A 21,810-nucleotide genomic window follows, 5' to 3' on the forward strand; every position below is an offset into this window, starting at 1 on the left:
TTTGGCTGCCAGATTGTTCTGGACCCCAATGGTCGCAAGAATTTTCTCGTTAGAGAGTTCAATACTCTGTGGGAAGAAACCCCTCACGATGAACGTTTTAGGAAAATCATTTTCCTCCACGAGCATCATTTCTAACCCACATTTCTTCTTAATAAGATCGAAATTGCTTCGCATCCATTTGGCCGTGTCATTATTGGAGCAAAGAAGCAGCAACCAACCGTTCCTGTGAATTGCACCCTCAAATACTGGCTTGTTATTGTCGTCGACCTCGATCATTACGTCAATAACCGTTTCTTGAATAAGAACCAATTGTTCTTTGTTAAAAGGTGACTTAGCTAGATGAGAAGGGACAATACCCAGCCGAACAATGCTAGCCACTTGGCTAAAAGTTGGCCTTCCCACGTGCGAAGACGTTTTGGGTTTTTTGCCACCTGGCGTTTCTTTGGCTGACTCTTCCGAGCGCACTCTTTTCGCCGTGGAGGCATTTCTTGCTATTTCCAGAGCCTTCTCTCTAGAGTGACCTCTTGCCATCGCTTGCTTGAAACGCCTTTTCTCAGCTGACTTCATTTTGACGAAGCCAGATGTTAGGTTCAGTTTACCAGGGTCTGAACCAATGACCGTGCATCCAGATTTTTCTGAGACAACACTATTGTTGTCTCCACACAGGGTGTCGGTATCAGAAGAGTCCATTGACTCATGACCGGATTCTAAATGTTCCGACGTTGGCCTAGGAGCCAGGAAAGGTCGGTCTTCATTAGACTGTGTGGATGTTGATGCGGAGATTTTCTTATCAGCAGCACCTGCCAAAGTAGATGCTGTTGAAGGTTGACTAGGCGCATGTCCAACAACGCTGCGCGCAGCCGAAAGAGGGTTATTCAGCCCGATGGCTGATTCGGTCGAGTTGACCGACGACGATTGCCCAGCAGCAGATTCGTCGTGTTTGGTTTTTGTTTTTTCTTGTTTTGTGTCCATGTGATTCCCACGAGTGTTAGGGAAGGGAGGTCACCCACGGCAGAGCCCTTGTACCGCGGGAAGGCATTTAATTAAAACCGGAGGTCACCAGGTATCCGGAGTTCGCATATTCACGACTAAGCATCCTCTTAGCCACGCATCCCTCGGCATATGCTATTCCGCCTTGGATTAGGAGTCTGTCTATCTTAGCCGTCTGCGTATTTATCGATTAAAGCATTTGTTAACAAAATAACAAACTACGTCAACCAACAAATACACAGACGTTTCCAGCCGTTACCGCGTGGAGGTGATAGCTCAGGCTTCCATCAGAGAGTCAATTACGGCACGCTCCAAAAAAGCATGTTATTCCCCTTAACTCACTGATGGCTCAACGGCCATCTATCTATCAAATGTAACTAATGTAAACAAATTTTACATGTAACTAATGTAAACAAATTTTACATTTGTAGAAACCACATTTTGAAATATTCGAATGCAAAGTCGAACCAGTGCAAAAGTTCCATTTTAAACATTTCTGTTGCATGTTTTGTTTTAATTAATGATCTTGATAAGATATATTATGCCGTGACATTTGCTTTTTTAAATCTCGGTTTATATGTAAAGAATGTAAGAAAAATGTAAAAGGAACGATGCGATTGCCAATTACGGTAAATTTTTTCTTTGATTTACCGTATAACTCGATGTCCCGTGCGACATTGAAAAAGAACATTTGTTATCAGTGAGTCGAAGGTATTTGTACAATTTGCATCAAATATTAGTAGCAAATAGATATTTTTATTGCTAATTAAATAAACAAAACTTTGCTGGAAAATAATCAGCGCTTTGCTCTTTATACTTATTTAAAGCTTGTAGCGTGCGACATCGTAAGTGTAAAATGTACAGATTCAAAATAAATTTTCGTTCGAAAATATCTTTATTAGTATATGTAAATACAAAATATAAAATTTTTGAATGTAGATGAGTGAAAACGGCGGCGAGAAAAATAAGGCGAACTGTAAACGGTGGAGAGAAATGTTAGAGGATGATGAAACAAAATTACAAAACAATAAATTAAGAAACAAGGAAAGAATGCGGAAAGCTAGACCGACGTGGAGAGCACTGGCTGAAGGCAAAGAAGATATAATTCAAGAAAAACGGAAATATACTCGCCAAAAACTCTTAGAAAATGGAATGTCATATGCACGTAAAATCCAAAACGCATCTTACGAATGTAGACAAACCTTGGCGAAAGCTGTTAAAAAAGTGGAGAAAGCGATGCCAAAAGACATGCACAGAAGGCTAAAAGTTCTTGAAGTCCTGGTAAAAAAATATAAGCAGTTTGAAGAAAAGAAAAACGTTAACCAATCCCGCAGAACCGTACCAGAAAGCCTAATTAATGCCATCAATGCTTTTTATCAGAATGATAATATTAGTGTGCAAGCTTCGGGAAAGAAAGACGCCATTATAATTGAAGGCAAATTAGTAGCTAAGCGCTTTATGTTAATGACTAATAATGCCAGTTCTCACGGAAAGGGAGCCGTTGGTGGAGTTGGAGCCGTCATTAAAAGAAAAGTGTGGCAAATAACAAAATCTAAAAACGTTGTTTTATCAGATGCACTATCGTTTTATCAATGTGCACAAAACAACACAAATGGAATTAAAATGTATTTAATGCCATCTGCAAGGAAGTGAAAAATATTCCAGGTATATCCCAGTTGCATTCGTTTTGTTGCGATGGCCAACAGTTAGAAGCAGCTAGGACTGCATATTCCATTAAAACAACTTTATTTGACATTAGTAATACTATTCTCAGTTAGTAATACTATTCTCAGCTAAGATTAATATACTTATTTTTGTTTTTCTTATTGAAGATATTTTGTTAAGTTTATAATTTTGGTTGTGGAAATAAATATATTGAATATATTAAAAATCATCTTTCGCATGTCTAATTACATAAAAAGTAAAAAAATATACATAAAAAGTATGGTGGAACAAATAAATAAAAAATAAACTACTTAATATTTTGGAATAAAATCAAAAGCATTATTAAAATACATCAATGCATAACATTTAAAAATTAGTCGCATTAATATATTTCTTCAGGTTTCACTGAAAAAAGTGTTTGATTTTTTTGCTTTGAAAGCGACTTCTGTTTTTGTCGCATGCGAATGGCTTGATTTTTTGTAATTATCTTGAAAACGAACAATTTCCCAAAATCAACCTTAGCACCAATCATAGTGCTAATCAAGTGCTATAGCTTTCGCCTTTTGTCAAAATAAAATAATGTTTTGGTATATGTTTTTTTTCACTTTGAATGCGTACGAATGTCGCATTCGACATTGGAAAAATGCCCATATTATATGTACGTACATACATACATATATACCCCATGCAGGACACCTTTGGGAGCAATAATTTCTCATTTTTTTATGCATTGTTAAGTTTATATAATAAATAAAACAAATAACAATAATTTTTAAGTTTTGCTGATTTCTTTATGCAGTATTGATCTTTGAGTTTAATTGTGTAATATCTTACAAATAAATTTAAAACAAAAAATCACAAAAAATTTAAAGGTTCGTCTTCGGGTAAGAAATACTTATGTGTGCCACTGTATGTTCACAGATACAGAAATGATAGGGACTTGGTTTAGATAATATTCATACCGGCCCCTTATTACAATTTTTTTCACATAACGGTACTGAGAGTATTAAACAAGATTTTGCGCACTAGAATACAATTAAAGTTGTTCTAATAAGTGCTGGTTGCAAGATGCGAAAAAGACTTGTAAAAATGTATAAGAACAGTAGCTCGAACTGCCGACACATACATACAAATGTACTTTACGCAACCCATCGCAGAATAACCGCTTCATATGGCATCAAATAAATTCGTTTGCTTAAATCGACCTTATCGCTGAAATGTAAAAACAAAACAAAAGTAACCAACTTTTCAAAAATGTCACCACTCACGACACTTACCCATAATTGTGTGGTGAATAGGAAGTGAGCAGCACGTACTCCATAGTCTTATTCGCCAAGCCATCTAAATATTCTATCTGGCTACCGAAGTTAGCTAATAAACGGTACTCCTCACGACCAACAGCACTTCTGAGAACGTTATTTCAATCAGTTGTGAAATTTAAACATCTCCACTTCAACTAACCTCACAACTTGAAAGACCTGCTCTTTCAAAGCTCCATACGAAAATCCGCCTTCTTCTTTGAACGCCTTGAATGCTTCCGTTTGTTTCAAACTGGTCATTCCCTTGTATATGTTCAAGGTACTACGTGCCACGCCACGCTGAGTCTGTACATTGAGATATGAGTAGTTAGGATTGACGGGTAGCCAAGTGTAGTTTCCTGTGCTGAATCCGGCATTCTTCGAAGTGTCCCACTGCATTGGCGTACGCTCTGGATCTCGGCCGTCAGGATCACAAGATATAATTGTGCAATCAATTTCTGCGTCAGTCATGCCGATCTCATCTCCCTAAATTATTGGATGCTAGTAATGACAGTGTTCCTAAGTATAAATTAGCACTTACGTTGTAAGTAACAGATGTGCCAGGCAATGCATGCACTATCATCGTCATCATATCTTTTCTAGTTTCCTCTAAGCGTGTTGCTGGACGACTGTTGTCATGATTTCCTACTACCCAATTGGACGACTTGTGCTTCTCCCATACGGCATCCATCCAGTCATTGGCGGACCTTTCAAGATCCTGTGCACTGATAGAGCCTTGCAAATTGATAAAGTTAAAATTCATTGGCATTTGACTACCAACGTGAGTGCCATTGCTGATATAATCGCTCAACGTCGTAGCAGGGGCATACGCTTCGACAACTTGTATCCTAAAAAGAGATATATTTAATTAATTCACACACAATTAATATTCTGTTGGTTATCGTCCGAAAAGATGGGTCGCACCTTGTATCACCGCCATGTTTTTGTTGGTATTCATCTAAAAACTCGCGCCATTCATATATTAAAAGGACATTTTCTGGTTGATTAAGTGTATATTCTCCAAACATCCTCTGATCTGGATATGTGCCATTTTCATAACGCTTCTCTATGAAAAATGGCACAGCGTCAATGCGAAAAGAATCCACCCCACGATCAAGCCAAAATTCCAAAACCTCGATCAAATGTTTTCGTACCATAGGATTCGTGAGGTTAAAGTCAGGTTGTTCAGGTAAAAACTGGTGTAAATAGTACTGTTGGCGTTCATCATTCCAAGTCCACATAGAACCACCAAAAATAGATATCTGTGCGAAGAAATGAAGAATAGACGTTGATAAAATGAAAAATAGCAAACAATAGCTAATCCGGTTACGCACCCAATTACTTGGCTCACTACGCTCGCCTGTTTCCGCATCGATTTTACCGTCTTCCCATATATAAAAATCATCATAACCATCTTCACGACGAATCGACTTCTGGAACCACTCGCACTCATAACTCGAGTGATTTGGTACAAAATCCAATATCATCTTTAGACCTAATTTATGCGCCTTTGCAAGAAATTCATCAAAATCATCCATTGTACCAAAGAGCGGATCAATGCTGGTGAAGTTAGTTATATCATAACCCATATCTCTCATCGGCGATTCGAAAACAGGCCCAAGCCATGCAGCCGTCACACCTATTTCTTTAAGAAATTCCAAACGCGATATAATTCCTTTAATGTCACCTATACCATCACCGTCACTGTCCATAAACGATCGAGGATAGATCTGATAGAGTGTGGCGGACTCCCACCAGTCGACTGTGGTGTTCGCAGAAGCGCTAAGAGCACAGAAAACCACAAATGTAAACAATCGTAACGTATCGGACCCCATAACGGTAAGTACTAACGGGCTACTGTTGGCCAAACTTATATTTATACCTCCAGATATATCAAGATTAGAACATTTATTGCCCGATTAGGGAAATTAAATATTATATGAATGCATAACGGAAATCCCAAAGCACTTCACATCAATTCTGTACAATATTCGTCAATTGAAGTATAAGTGTGTGGAGCGATTTTTATCGCCAGTGTGCAAATTGGTTTACCAATTTTGTAGGTAAGCATACCGAGTTATGTTATCCCAACGTAGCACTTCGATAAAAATATGTATATGCAAATGTTCATTAGCCTGAGAAAAAGAAATCCCTCGTTTTCTAGGTAGATGGTTATAATGTTCGATATCTCGTAAAGTATCGATCAAACAAGTTAAAGTTTATGCTCCTTGTCAAGGTAACATTCCACACAAAAAAAATTATCTTGATATATTTTGTGTTTTCCATTGAGTTGAGAGTTACAGGGTGTTAACCATAGAAGTAAACAAAGAGAAAATGCGGTACATTATAGAGTTTTTTATAAAGGCGAAAATGCAAGACAGGCCGTTGAAATTATGAATTGTGTTTATGATGCCGGTACTGGATCAGCTAATTACGCGCAATTTTGGTTTCTTCGATTACGTTCAAGCATTTTTGATGTTAAAGGAGAACCTCGCAAAAAGCATGCTCATTGTCGAAAATGTCGATAAAATCACAAAAATAATCGAAGTTTACCGACATGTTAGTAGTCGTGGCATCGCCCAGGAGCTAAAGATCGATCTCGAAACAGTTTTAAACCATTTGCGCAAAAATATTGACATTTGTACCTGTATTGGCATTCGGTAAATTAAGCGTACCGAAAATGCCAACTTGGCTTCAGAAGAGTCCAGTGATCCATTAGTGAGTGGTTGAAGCTCACTCCCAGTTACCACCGCTGATGACAGTTCACTATGACAAATTTTTAGAAACGATTTTCGTTCACATAATAGGAAGTAATTAATAATCTGGTAATTTTTTTTCGTTTTTTGAGTGAAATCATTCCAACAAAGTACTTTTGACACACTCAGCTAGGCGAAACTTAGGCTTTGAAGATCTTTATCGGGTTGACATTGACGCCATTGACGCACAGCAGATAAGATAGCTACCATTCACCAGGACTCGTGAATTTAGAAGACATATCTACCCTACGTGCTTACATATATACGGGCACACACCATGATAAAAATTCACGATTACCCAAATATAATAGAATGGCAAATATTTCTAAATAATACGAAATATTCCGATGTTGCTATTAAGATTTCTTAGAATTTTTGTTGCCGTCAAGATAATCGCTACTAAGAACTCACACACAGAACAATAGAGTTCCGACCACCATTGTTGGCGCGTAAATAGGGTACCGAATAAGTGTTCTCTGCGATGGTTAAACCCGATCATTTAAATCAAATTATTGGGTGAGTCCATTTACATTTTTGGTTACTTACGATTTTTGATACACGAGACGGCCACTGCGCATGAATTTTGTCTGGAAATTTAATTTCAAAAACGGGTATCTTTCGCAAATCCATAATTTCGAAGATTTGAAATATTTTTGCATTTCCATAATAAGATTTTATTTCACTATAAAGTAATTAAATTATTCTAACAAATACTGGTTACCCAACTTATACTATATTAAAACCAATTGCGAAAAGTTTGAACAGTCAGCTGAAAATGCTGACCATCAGACACAAAAATATACTCTATGCAGTCCACCGCAGTATTACCGCTTCATATGGCATCAAATAAATTCGTTGGCTTAAATCGACCTTATCGCTGAAATGTAAAAACAAAACAACATTTTGTAACTTTTCACAAATGCCAACGCTCGCAACACTTACCCATATTTGTGAGATGAATAGGCACTGAGCAACACGTACTCCATAGTCTTATTCGTCAAACCATCCAAATATTCTGTCTGACTACCGGTACTCCTCACACCAGCACCAGTTCTGAAAACGTTATTTCAATCAGTTGTGAAATTTAAACATCTCCACTTCAACTAACATCACAACTTGAAATACCTGCTCCTTCAAAGCTCCATACGAAAATCCTTTGAACGCCTTGAAGGCATCCGTTGATTTCAATCTGGTCATTCCCTTGTATATGTTCAAAGTGCGAGATATGAGTAGTTAGGGTTGACGGGTAGCCAGGTGGAGTTTCCTGTGCTGAAACCGGCATTCGTCGAAGTGTTCCCTTGCATTGGCGTACGCTCTGGATCGCGAAAGCTGCAAGTTGCGCTGTTGCAACTAAAGTCTCCGTCAGTCATGCCGATAGATATGTCTCACCTAGTATCACCGCCATGTTTTTGTTGGTATTCATCTAGTAATTCGCGCCATTGATATCATAATTCGAGGGTTTCTGGTTGATTCTTTGTATAGTTTTGGTCACTCTTTAGACCATCAGTTACAATCGTCTCATCTGGATATGTACCATTTTCATAACGCTTATCTATGAAAAATGGTGATGCATAAATGCGGAAAACGTTCACTCCACGATCAAGCCAAAATTCCAAAACTTCGGTGAGATGTTTACGCACCATAGGATTGGTGAAGTTAAAATCAGGTTGCTCGGCTAGAAACTGATGTAAGTAATACTTTTGGCGTTCTTCAATCCAAGTCCATGCAGAACCACCAACGACTGACATCTGAATGAAAATATATGAAATGATTGTTGATAGAAATAAAACTAGATTTATGCGCCTTTGCAATCATTGCATCAAAATCCTCCATTGTACCAAATAGCGGTTTAATTCTGGTGAAATTAGACACATCGTAATAGTATCTTTCATCGGTGAAGCGAAGATTCGTGAAAGAAATGTAGCTGTCACACCTATTTCCTTGAGAACTTCCAAACAAGATGAAATGCCATTCAAGTCACCTATACCATCACCGTCACTGTCCATAAACGATCGCCGATAGATCTCATAAAGTGTGGAGGGCTCCCACCAGTCGACTGTGGTGTTCGCAGAAGCGCTAAAACCGCAGAAAAGCGCGATTGTAAATAAGCGTAATAAAGCGGGCACCATCTCGGGAAGTACTAACGCACCGCTAATGACCAAACTTATATTTATAATATACGAGTACTTGCAGGTAGACTAAGATAAGAACGTTTATTGCCCGAATAGGGAAATTAAATATTATATGACTGTACAGATATTTGATTGGCGAAAAACGGAAATCCCTGAATGCTTCACATAAATTCTGGACAATACTCGTGTGTGAGGCGATTGTTATCACTAGACAGCAAATTGTGTTACCAATTTTGTATTTATGCATACCTTTTTTACCCCTGCGTAGCACTTCGATAAAAATATGTACGTCAGTCTGAAACCTTTATGTAAATTAACAGACTACATTTAAAAATTTAAGGAAATTTTATGTTTCAATAAACCAACTATTAAAGTAAAAGTTTATGTCGACATTTTTAACGTAGAAACGTAGAAACTTTGCGCACCGAAAACGTCTACACCCCTTTAGAAGGTCATTGAGCTGAGTAACCTGGTGGTGGTTAATCGAGCATAAAGATAGAGAACAGAAAAGTGGCGAATAAAAGAGGCCTATTATAGATTCGCCTTGGCAGTTGAAAACAAAAATTTGAGAAGTGCGCGACAAGAGTGAATACAGAACAAAAACGATATTGGTGACGTTGGCTGCTATTGCAGCTGCACTTGAGGTCAAGAATACGTTAAGAGTGCACGTTAGAAAGTGAATACAGCGGAAACGAAAAGTTTGCGTGGGCGATGATATTTTTTGAAAAGTTGCGCGAACAGTAATATTTTCGGTAAGAAAATGGGAGCTATAAGCAATTGCATTTTACGCTCCTCTGAAGCATTCAAATAATTGTAGACAAATACAATATCAATGAAAACTATAAATTTATTTATCTAAGCGGACTGAGTGCTATATAATTTTAGTTAAAAGCTAGTTTTAGGGTGTTTATTTTCTTTCTTCTCCCACTTTATAATGAATGAAATGTACAATTTGCGACTACAACTATGATCCAATCATTTCAATGTGAGATTCCTAGTAAAGGTATTACGAAAATAAATCCAAGAACCGACCCGGGGCAAATGACTGGGCCAAATATGTTCAGTGGTAGGCATTGATTCAATAAAGGATTGCTTCTGACGTGAGCAACCATACGTTGGCTTATCTCAAGTGGGATCTTCCAATATACTTTGATATCAGAAGCACTAGAACGTTTGACGTTGATGTGAAGTGATGTGATTACCTATATTTTTTTTTTTTTGTTTTGTCGGGACAACTATCACGTGCAGCACTCAGACATGAATTAAGTCCATTGTACTACACTTGGATTCCCTTTTAATTTTTTTTAAATCTATCCGATCTCCGAAGAAAACTGAGTAGATCTTGTGGTGCCAAGGAGCCAAGATGGTCGCTTCTTAACACATCAGTGCCAAAGACCTCAAACCTGATTCGAGCGAAGGCGGGGCAGACGCCGTCTCATCCTCCTCTTCACAAGCTGGGCAGAGTACACTGTCTGAGATGCCCAACCTTTCCATGTGCTTCGCCCACACAAAGTGGCCCGTCATCAGTCCAACCAGCCGTCTGCACTCCCCTCTGCTTAATGACAGAAGGGTTTGCGACAGTTGATCGGACATGACAGGTAACATCAGTTTAGTCCATCTGCAGCCTCTCTCAGCCTGCCAAGCTCGCTTGTGGGTGGTAGTTACCCATTTGCTAACCGTGGCTAGCCGTGATGGCCGCAGAAGGGAGTGGCAAAACGGGTTCTGGGCGAAAGAAGTTGGCCTCAGAGCCCATCTTAGCTAAGGTGTCATAGGTCTCGTTGCCCGCGATACCCACGTGTCCCGGGACACATTTTAGCATCAGACTATTATGTCTACCGACATAGTTTAGCATGGATTTCAAGGACTTGAGTACCCCTGATGTGGTTGGGGGGATGAGTAAGGCCATAAGCGCTGCTTGGCTGTCGCTGCAGACACATATAGATCTGCCTCTCTATCGATTTTCCACAACAAAGTTCATCGCTTTTTGAACTGCATACACCTTCGCTTGAAACACAGATGCATGCATTCCAAGAGCAAAGTGCAGAGTCAAGGGGCATGGAGAGAATCGTTGGATCGACGTCCATACCTTTTCTGTTTTCCAATGCCGGACAGAGGCCGTACCAGTTCCCATTGTGTTTCAGTCTGCAGATTGCTTGTTACCAAACAAGCAACATCGTCCGCATATGCTTGTGGGTAGACTTCCGAATCGTTTGAGGTGGTCAGTAGAGGATCGATTAGCATGCACCAGAGCAATTAAGACAGCACACCGCCTTGGGGGCAGCCTCTATTAGTCCGGGATGACACCAGTAGATCTTCCTCTGCTCGCCCCGAGACGATTCTTTGGGCCAGCATCGAACGAATCCAATTTACTAGCACCCGGTCTACGCCGTGCCTACTAGCAGAGCTACACATACTGTCAAAAGTGGCATTATTAAACGCCTCCTCTATGTCTAAAAAGATGCCCATAGCGTAGTCCCTCCTATCGATGGCCAGTTCTACCCTAGCAACAAGGTTTTGCAGTTCCGACTCGCAGGATTTTCCACTTTGATAGGCATGCTCAAATGGAGATAAAGGGTGAGACTTCAGCGACTTCTGACGTATGCGCAATTCCACCAGTCGTTCGAGACTTTTCAGCATGAAAGAAGTCATGGGCTGGTGTCGTCGTCTCTTCCAACCTTTGGGATGAAAGCGACTCTCACCATCCGCCAAGAACGTGGTATGTAGGCCAGTGCCAGGCATGCCGAGAAGATTTTCTTCAGGGCTGCTGTCACGGACTCTGCGCCTTCCTTCAGCATGGCAGGATATATGCCACCTGGTCCGGACGACTTGTAGCCGCCAAAAGATTTGATGGCAAATCGAATGGCGGCTTCATTCCCCACAGATCTAGCAACGAACCAGTCATGCCGAGAAGGTGTAACAGCTCTGACAGCTGCCTCTATCAATAAGGGCTGTTGCCGACTGACGCTTATCTGATTACCAGTAAAGTGAGATTTCATCAGCAAGCTGAGTGTCTCACTTTACCGCTCCGTGAAGGAGCCATCAGATTTCCTAAGTGATCCCAGCTTTGCAGTTGGGTCCCTTTTCAGGATTCTAACCAATTTCGCCGTGTCACTCAGAGATTCAATACCGCTGCAGAATTCCCTATATGAGCATGTTTTCGATTCCCGAATAAGCTTCTTGTAGTTCTTCTAAGCATCACGGTATCGCTCCCAGTCCTCAGCAAGGTTAGTCTTCAGGGCCCGGCTTAGAAGCTTTCTCGACACACGCCTCAACATCTGGAGCTCGCGATTCCACCAAGGAACGGGAGTCCGGTTATGGCGAGGTCGAATCGGACACGCTAACTCAAAACATTCAGTTAGGGCAGCGTTGAGTTTCTCAACAGCCGCCTCAATGGCCTGTTCTTTTCGAAGTCTTGGTGGCGTAACGTCAAGGTCCCGCAACTTCTGCCAGTCTGTTTTTCTGGGGTTTCTAGACGCCAATGGAATTTGTGCCTCCTCGCCACACTGAAACTCAATGTAGTCCGAGCACGAGTCTTCGGCAAGGACTCTCCAGATCCTGATTGACCACCCAAGTTTTGAGTTTGATAGGGTGAGATCAATCACTTCCTGCCTTCTAGCTGTTACAAATGTTGGCTGTGAGCCCTTGTTATGTATGTCTAGACAAGAGGACGCGATAAATTCGAATAGTCGAGAGCCTCGCCCATTGCACTTGCTGCTGCCCCAGATTGTATGCTGGGTATTAGCATCGCAACATAGGATGAGGCCCAGATTGCGCCGCTCGTAGAACCTCATGAGACTAATGGCCTTCCCGGGTTGTGGCCCTTCCAGATCATGGTAAAGAAAATAAGCAGACTCAATCTCAAACTTCGACCATCCACGTCTACCTCTGTAACACACCTCAGCCGCTACCAGGTCTTGGCAACAGAATTGCTCAAGACCCGTCACAGTGAGATGGGATGATACTATAAGACCGCTTACCTCGAGAGCGAGACAGCTTGGGAGCGCCCGTGCCCACCGAGGATTCGGTAGGTTCCGTGGGTGTCACTTCCGTTGACCGAAGTCTTTTGGAAAACACAGACGCAGAAGGGCCGACAGAGCCACATGAGGATTTCTCCCGCATGAGCATTGCCCGCCGCTTTCTTCTCTAACTCCTTGCCACATTCTTTGGGAGTCGTGCAGCCACCGAAGAGACCTCACAACGCAGGCCCTCTAAAACAGGGAAACGGTTTTCAGACTCTGAAGGAGAAGAGATTGCGACAGCAACTCCCGTCTCCTCCAGGACGCGCTCTCGCTCATAGAGATGAGAGACTTGGGTAATGGTTGGGGCCTCTAGCATCCATGCCCCTGCCCCCGAATCGGCTTGACTGCCACTTGTGTGGATTCCACCTGGAGTAATATCCTCTGTGTTGTCCATTACAAAGGATGGTTTTTATTTGGGACTCCTCCCTAGCAGGTTTGGTTCCCGGATGGCACCCTGATTCTATGCCAACTTTGAGTCATCACACGAGTGTTGAACCAACCCCATCAGGGAAGGCCACTCGTGTGATGTGAGGGCTTCCCTATCCACCACCTGGGACGCGCCCGATGGGCGATCAGGCAACTTCACACGGGTATTACTACCCGTAGCTATTTCCTGTAACTACAAGGTTAGAAATATTCATATGTGCATATGTGTTTGGTATAAGTATTGAATAAATAATTTCATGTAGTATTTATTAGTTTTATATAAGTTTATTGGAAGAAATCATTAAAAGTCTAGCAGAGCTAAACTACAATACAACCATTGCATCGATGCATCGAATGATCAATGAAAATCGGTTTTTGAAAGATATAGTCTTCCGGTAGCGTTTGTTCTACTGAGGACGGTACTACCAAAACTCTCCATAGCATTTCATATACGAGAAAAGCATCAGCAGTATAGATTTTTTTTAATTTTTGAAACACAAGAGTACAGTGCAGCATTGCCTTCGCGAATCCCTTGGAATGTTGAATATTGGACCTTTGCTAGCCTTATGTGTATTTGCAGTTGTGACATATGCAGTTATAGCCCTGAATAACACTTGCGCCAAAACGACGAAGTAAAAAAGGATGATGAATTGACGCACCGCACTTCCCCGCTAGTCACTGCAGAATGGGTTTGGTATTCTGCAACTGATACATTCATAGCGGTATTTTGCCGAACTATACTACAGATTTGAAGAATATTTCGCTCAATTTGACCAAATTTTGGAGGCAATACAGAAAAGAGAATGATTCGTTGATTTTTCTTATGCATCAGCAGACAATTTTTCTAAAATTCAGGGGAGTGTTTTAAAAAATTTCTGGAAATCTGTTAACAAAAAAGATATGTTTTTGTGAGTAATCGTGATAGGCTCCCGCGAGCCTTAACAATAATAGCTAATTGAACTCACATTTGAAAAATATATTGTATAATATTTCCCACAGTTATTATACGCCAAACTCGTTATTTCCGTTTGCTTCTGTAACTTAAGAATATAATGAATAAATATACATATAAATAAAGTATGTTTTGAATTATAAATACAGTTTGTCAATGAAGTATTTTGACATACACTAATATAGCAAAATTCAGACAATTTACTTGTATTTTTCCGTGATTTGTTTTCAATTTTTGGTTTTGTTTGACTGATATAAAAACTTTAGAAGCGAATAGTCGAATATACAGTTATTCAGTTTAAAAATAACACAAACATCAAAAAGCAAAAACAATATACACTTCAAACACAGCAGTTAAAAAAGACTTTTTACATTTGCATTTAATAGATTTACGTTATAATCCTGGGGTTTCTTGTGCCATGCCTCTAAAATAACATTCGAGAGCTCTGCTCGACCTTTTGAGAGTTTTTTTTTTAATTTTTTTCTTAAAATATGTCCACAAATTCTCTATTGGATTAATATCCAGGTTTTGGGCTGGTGTATTCAATACTTTTATTCAATTAAAAATAAGCCACGTTTTCAAGTTTTATATTTTGGATCACTATCCTGTTAGAATTTAAACTAAGATTTCTTGTCAACAAAGAAGCCAAGTTTAAGTGCCTCATTTGTCTCTATTTGTGGAACAACATCAAGCCGCTCACCACAAATAGGAGGAGGAGCTGGGCCAAAAACCAAAATTGTGTAAACACCAATTATTTATTTATTTTTATTTCTCAAATGTAAACATTATCTTCTATGAACACCAACTCACCCATTCCCAAGCTGAATAAGCATCACCTCGCCATGACTGAAAGTTTGCCATATTTCACTGTGGGCATAATACTCCGCCTTTCCAGTGATTTTAAAACTGCCTGCACATTCTATTGTATTCATCGTTGTTATACAACAGGATTTAGTGTCATCGCAGAATATTCAAACATCCCAGTAGCTGGCTGAGCTTGGTGCGTTCTAGCAAAGGCTTCTTTTGAGCAACTCGTGAAGTATAATTGAGGTTTGCGGAACTTGGCGGACTGTTTCATGAGAAACCTCTACTCCACACTCCTCTCTAAGCTCACTAGTAAATTTAATTGTCGACATCCGCGGTTTTGTGGCTACATTTCCCCAACAAAATACGTACGGCGCGGTCAGATATTTTCTGTGCCCTTCCACTTGCAGATTTTGGCTCCAATCTATTTAAATTTTTTGCGCGATTTATTATGTTATATATAGTTTGTCGGTGTCAAATAAAACACACTACAAACACTGCAAACTGTGCACACTTTTTTCAAACGATGTCCGTTCACCAGGCATTTTTGCGTTCTTTTTATAATTTACAATCGTACGTGATATTTTGATCAACAAATCACTCTTACAATCATTCTATAACTGGTGGATGGCTAACGCGTGTGTGGCAACTCGGTGAGATAACGGTATATCAAATAATCTGAACAAACGATGCCGAAAAGAGCTTTCTTGACAGGGTTTTTATTTTTGCTTGCTTTGGTGGATTCAAAAAGTTTACCGTTACGAAGTACTGTTAACTATGTAAGTTAACCTCTCGAAATCCAATCAACAGCGATGGTTTCATTGGTATTGTGTTTTTAATCAATTTGAAAATATTGAGGTGCATGTGTGTATGTGCATATATACATATGTACGTTTACCGTATACCTGTTCAGTGATTCGGCATGTTTGGGTGTAGACAAACCGATGTGACACGGTGTCGCAGTCCTTTCTGAGCGGGCAACAATCAAAAATTTGATTGCCAAAAATGTACATATAAATAGACATATTTGGTATTGTTGGAATGCTTTAGAAAAAACGTATTCCTTATCTCGGTCTTAATTTCGTCGAAAATATAAAAAGCAAAAAACAAGATTTTCTGTCTCAGGGTACTCTAGTCCACGAAGGACTCTTTTTAGCAATGCATCCGTTTTTCTTTTTGCCACAGCACTGGGCGTCGTTTACTATTTGCGTATACGAACAAAGACGTCGTTGCTGGCCTCTACCACTCGTCGCCTTTCCTCTTCTTGTCATATTTCATTCTTGTTCTTGTTCGAGATTGTGACTCTATGTCAGGTTTTTATTTTTGTGTTCGAAACAAAACGTCGATTAACTATAAAAATTTAACTTTATTTCGCGGATATAAAACTGAACTAAAGCGAAGAAACTTTGTTAGAAACTTTGCTATTTTGCGCACGCACAGGTGGCTTAGTGTGTGCCGGGGCTCAATCGGTATACAGTATTGGCCAAAATTAAAGCACCCCCCTAATGGCATTTCAAATAATGTCAAATAACTCAATAAAACAACATCGAATATTACTTACTTTTACACCTTGTTTCTTCTTATTATCTTGGTGATTAATAAGCACAACGCACTGTGGCCATCTGTTGCACCGGAGCTTTTCCGACTACTTCAGGCCCGGCACTAGATGCTCTGATTGGTTTACCACCACTTGATGCTTTCATCCGAGGAGAGGCCCTGAAGGCCATCTGCAGACTGAAACACAGTGGGAACTGGTACGGCCCTTGTCCAGCATTGGAACACAGAGAAGGCATGGACATCGATCCAACGATTCTCTCCATGCCCCTTGACTCAATGCCATCAAGAGTCGTACTTGAAAAGAGATACAGTGTAGTGTTACCAGAGGCTCAGTTGTGGGGAGACTCAGAAAATGAGCCCGGCAAACACTGTTTTCGCATTTTTACGGATGGCTCCAGGACCGAGCATGGCTCCGGCTCTGGGGTCTACGTGGAATCCAGCGGGACAAAACTGCACTTTGCTCTTGGAATGCATGCATCTGTGTTTCAAGCGGAGGTGTATGCAGTTCAAGAAGCGATGAACTTTGTTGTGGAAAAACGATGGAGAGGCAGATCTATTTGTGTCTGCAGGGACAGCCAAGCAGCGCTTATGGCCTTAGACAGCCCTCAAACCACATCAGGGGTAGTGAAGTCCTGTAAATCCAGGCTGAACTATGTCGGCAGACATAACAGCCTGATGCTAACATGGGTCCCGGGACACGTGGGTATCGCGGGTAACGAGACCTCTGACTCCTTAGCTAAGATGGGCTCTGAAGCCAACTTCTTTGGCCCAGAGCCCGCTTTGCCACTCCCCTCTGCGGCCATCACGGCCACGGTTAGCAAATGGGTAACTACTACCCACAAGCGAGCTTGGCAGGCTGAGAGAGGCTGCAGATGGACAAAACTGATGTTACCTGTCATGTCCGATCAACTGTCGCAAACCCTTCTGTCATTAAGCAGAGGGGAGTGCAGACGGCTGGTTGGACTAATGACGGGCCACTTTCTGTGGGCAAAGCACATGGAAAGGTTGGGCATCTCAGACAGTGTACTCTGCCCAGCTTGTGAAGAGGAGGATGAGACGGCGGACCACTTCCTGTGTGTCTGCCCCGCCTTCGCCCGAATCAGGTTTGAGGTCTTTGGCACTGATGTGTTAAGAAGCGACCATCTTGGCTCCTTGGCACCACAAGATCTACTCAGATTTCTTCGGAGATCGGGTAGATTTAAAGAAAATTAAAAGGGAATCCAAGTGTAGTACAATGGACTCAATTAATGTCTGAGTGCTGCACTTGCTAGTTGTCCCGACAAAAAAAAAAAAAAAAAAAAAAAGCATAACAAAAAATTTTGAACATTTCTTATATTAAAAATTAAATTAAAAAATATTAATATTATTCAAAACTTGTCTACACAAAACTAAAGCACCGCCCATTAAAAGCGAAAATAATTGTTTTTATTCTTCAGTATTTTGTACTAAACCCATTATTTTTGATAACTTCAGAACAATTTTTTGGCATAGAAGATATTAGGTTACTAATAATTTCCGCAGAAATGTTGTACCAGGCTTCTTTAACCGCTTCAAACAGGGCTTCCTTTGTGCTGCAATGTTCCCTATTAATTTTCGAATTTACAATCTCCCACAAATTCTCAATGGGATTGAGATCGGGAGATTGAGCTGGCCAATCTAAGATTTCTATAGCATTTTGCTGTAACCACGTTTTACAGTGCCTAGAGATATGCTTCGGATCATTATCCTGTTGGAACCTCCATCCCAGTGGCATTTCCTTCTCAGCGTGTGGTAGCATTACATCTTTAAGGATGTTTGTGTACATGAAACGGTCCATAATTCCCTCTATTCCCCAACCCCAGACCAAAATGTTCCCCCCACCATACTTGGTAGTTCCGATACAATACTTCGGATTTAGTCGCTGTTGCTTTGGCCTTCTTACTCGCCTTATTCCATCTGAATGTTTCAAATTATATTTGGATTCATCAGAGAATAATACAGTTTTCCTTTATTGAACTGTCCAATTAATATGCAATTTCGCAAGCTCGAGTCTCGTTTTTTTGTTTTTAGCGGAATTAAAAGGCTTTCTAGCAGGTCGTCGACTGAAAAGTCCGGCCTCCACTGCTCGTCTTCTGATCTTTCTAGAACTTACCGGCAAACTTAAATCAATTTTTATTTGTTCAGAAGATACTGTGGGATCACTCTGAATTTTTCATTTAATCGTGGAGTCGTCTTGTCGTGTAAGCTTTCGTGTCCTTCCTCCACTATGGATTGCATAAATAGAACCCGTTTGTTCAAATTTTTTTATAAGTCGCGATATTACACTTCTATTTATTAAATATTTCTCACTAATTTTGTGTCGCGATAAACCACTTTGCCAATCACTTATTATTTTATTTTTAAATTCATTTGAATACGCATTTCTGGCCATATTTGCTGATTTCCCGTATGAAATGTTTTGTCCTATTAAATCCGCACGTGTTTTGCACAAATTATTCTAACGAACTTTGACTCAGCTTTAAATACCGTTAGGAAGAGAAATTAACTTAAAAACAACAAAACAAAACCGTAGAAAAAAAAAGTGGGGTGCCTTATAAGTAAGCCAGTATAACCAAAACGCTGTATATTTTATAAATACTTAAGTAACACGGAAACACATAACATATGTATATGCCATATTTCAAGATGTTTGATTGACAAATTTAGCAGGCAATGGCACCTCCTCCGATAAATGTATACATACATATATGGTAGAACTAAGTGCCAATCAACCAAACGAATTCAAATGCTTATGCATAAATGTAAAACTGATGCAACTATCCTTTCCTTGTTTAAGTAACACTATGCATACATCTCTGAAGAAACTTTATTGCACTATAATGATATACTCGATATTACTCTAGCCTGTACCACTAAAACCCTAGAGAAAATAAGTTTGGACAACCAGCTTGAACTGCCGATACTCAAACATACAAATGTAATTTACGCAGTCCATCGCAGAATTACCGCTTCATATGGCATCAAATAAATTCGTTGGCTTAAATCGACCTTATCGCTGAAATGTAAGAACAAAGCAAAATTTTAAAACTTCTCAAAAATGCCTACGCTCGAAACACTTACCCATATTTGTGAGGTGAATAGGAAGTGAGCAGCACGTACTCCATAGTCTTATTCGTCAAACAGTCCAAATATTCTATCTGGCTACCGAAGTTAGCTAGTAAACGGTATTCCTCACGACCAACGGCAGTTCTGAAAACGTTATTTCAATCAGTTGTGAATTTTTAAAATTTCCACTTCAACCAACCTCACCACTTGAAAGACCTGCTCCTTCAAAGCTCCATACGAAAATCCACCTTCTTCTTTGAACGCCTTGAATGCTTCCGTTTGTTTCAAACTGGTCATTCCCTTGTATATGTTCAAGGTGCTACGTGCCACGCCTCGCTGAGTCTGTACATTGAGATATGAGTAGTTAGGATTAACGGGTAGCCAAGTGGAGTTTCCGGTGCTAAAGCCAGCATTCTTTGAAGTGTCCCATTGCATTGGAGTACGCTCTGGGTCACGGAACTCACAACTTGTTGTGCAGTCGATGTCTGTATCAGTCATACCGATCTCATCTCCCTAAATTAGAAATAAAAATGGCCACTTGTGACAAGAATTTGATTGTTAGCACTTACGTAAAAAGTAACAGACGTGCCGGGCAATGCATGTCCTATCATCGTCATCAAATCTGTCCTAGGTATTCCTATGCGTGTAGCTGGACGACTGTTGTCATGATTTCCTATTACCCAATTGGCGACCTTATGATTCGTCCACATTATATCCATCCATTCTTTGGCGAATTCTTCAACAGTCTGTGCAGTGGAACTTTCTCTTAATTGAACAAAGTTAAAATTCATTGGCAGTTGAGCACCAACGTGGGTGCCATTGCTGACATACGTGCTCAAAATCTCAGTAGAGGAATAAGCTTCGGCAATTTGTGGTCTATGGAGAAAACAATTGATTAATTTAGACAATACTAATAATAATGATTATATGTGCCTCACAATGTGTCACCGCCATGTTTTTGTTGGTATTCGTCTAAAAACTCACGCCATTCGTATAATAATTCCACATTTTCTGGTTGATTTACCGTATACTTCTGTGATCCGCCGGACGACGCATCTGGATATGAACCATTTTCATAACGAAATTCAATGAAAAATGGTACTGCATCAATGCGGAAAGCATCCACTCCACGACCAAGCCAAAAGTCCAAAACCTCGATGAGATGTTCACGCACTATGGGATTGGTGAGATTTAAATCCGGTTGTTTGGCTAGAAACTGATGTAAGTAATACTGTTGGCGTTCTTCAATCCAAGTCCATGCAGAACCACCAAAGACTGACAACTGAATGAAAATATATGAAATGGTGGTTGATAGAAATAAAACTAGCAAGTAAGAGCTAATTCCAATAATTACCCAATTACTTGGCTCACTACGCTCTCCCGTTTCTGGATCGATTTTACCGTCATGCCATACATAGAAATCTTCGTAACCTTCTTCACGACGTACCGATTTCTGGAACCACTCACACTCATCACTTGAGTGATTTGGAACAAAATCCAATATCATCTTTATACCCAATTTATGCGCCTTTGCAATCATTGCATCAAAATCCTCCATTGTACCAAACAGTTCAGCAACTTTGGTAAAATTAGCTACATCATAACCCATATCTGCCATCGGTGATTCGAAGATAGGCGAAAGCCATGCAGCCGTCACACCTATTTCCTTAAGAAATTCCAAGCGAGATGTAATGCCATTCAAATCACCTATGCCATCACCGTCACTGTCCATAAACGATCGAGGATAGATCTGATAGAGTGTGGCCGACTCCCACCAGTCGACTGTGGTGTTCGCAGAAGCGCTAATAGCACAGAAAACCACAAATGTAAACAAACGTAACGTATCGGAAGCCATGACGGTAAGTACTAACGGACTACTGTTGGCCAAACTTATATTTATACCTTAAGATATATCAAGATTAGAACATTTGTTGACAGAATAGGGAGATTAAATATTATATTACTAAATAACGGAAATCCCAAAACACTTCACATTCTAGACAATATTCGTTAGTGTGCGGAGTGATCATTTTCACCAGTGAGTATATTGTGCTATGAGTTTTGTAAGTAAACATACCTATTTTATCCCTGGTCAGCACTTCGATAAAAATATTGAGAAATATGTTC

General features: G+C 40.2%; 2 protein-coding genes and 1 pseudogene across 2 annotated transcripts; all 3 read right to left on the reverse strand.

Annotated features, from left to right (window-relative positions):
* Positions 1 to 3,471: 3,471 nt before the first annotated feature.
* LOC129245110 (maltase A2-like) lies at positions 3,472 to 5,881 on the reverse strand. Its single transcript, XM_054883100.1, has 6 exons — positions 5,288 to 5,881; positions 4,878 to 5,215; positions 4,495 to 4,801; positions 4,117 to 4,439; positions 3,933 to 4,061; positions 3,472 to 3,867 (listed from the first exon to the last, which is right to left on the reverse strand). Exons 1-6 carry the CDS (start codon positions 5,786 to 5,788, stop codon positions 3,795 to 3,797), a joined length of 1,671 nt encoding a protein of 556 aa, XP_054739075.1. The 5' UTR covers positions 5,789 to 5,881; the 3' UTR covers positions 3,472 to 3,794.
* Positions 5,882 to 7,513: 1,632 nt separating this feature from the next.
* LOC129244400 (maltase A2-like) lies at positions 7,514 to 8,838 on the reverse strand (annotated as a pseudogene).
* A 10,722-nt stretch (positions 8,839 to 19,560) lies between these two features.
* Positions 19,561 to 21,538, reverse strand: LOC129245111 (maltase A2-like). Its single transcript, XM_054883101.1, has 6 exons — positions 21,038 to 21,538; positions 20,622 to 20,965; positions 20,253 to 20,559; positions 19,883 to 20,196; positions 19,699 to 19,827; positions 19,561 to 19,633 (listed from the first exon to the last, which is right to left on the reverse strand). The coding sequence occupies exons 1-6, from the start codon at positions 21,536 to 21,538 to the stop codon at positions 19,561 to 19,563; spliced, it is 1,668 nt and encodes a 555-aa protein (XP_054739076.1).
* Between the last annotated feature and the right edge of the window lie 272 nt (positions 21,539 to 21,810).

Source organism: Anastrepha obliqua, chromosome 4 (assembly GCF_027943255.1).
Source record: "Anastrepha obliqua isolate idAnaObli1 chromosome 4, idAnaObli1_1.0, whole genome shotgun sequence".
In the NCBI taxonomy this organism is placed as follows: domain Eukaryota; kingdom Metazoa; phylum Arthropoda; class Insecta; order Diptera; family Tephritidae; genus Anastrepha; species Anastrepha obliqua.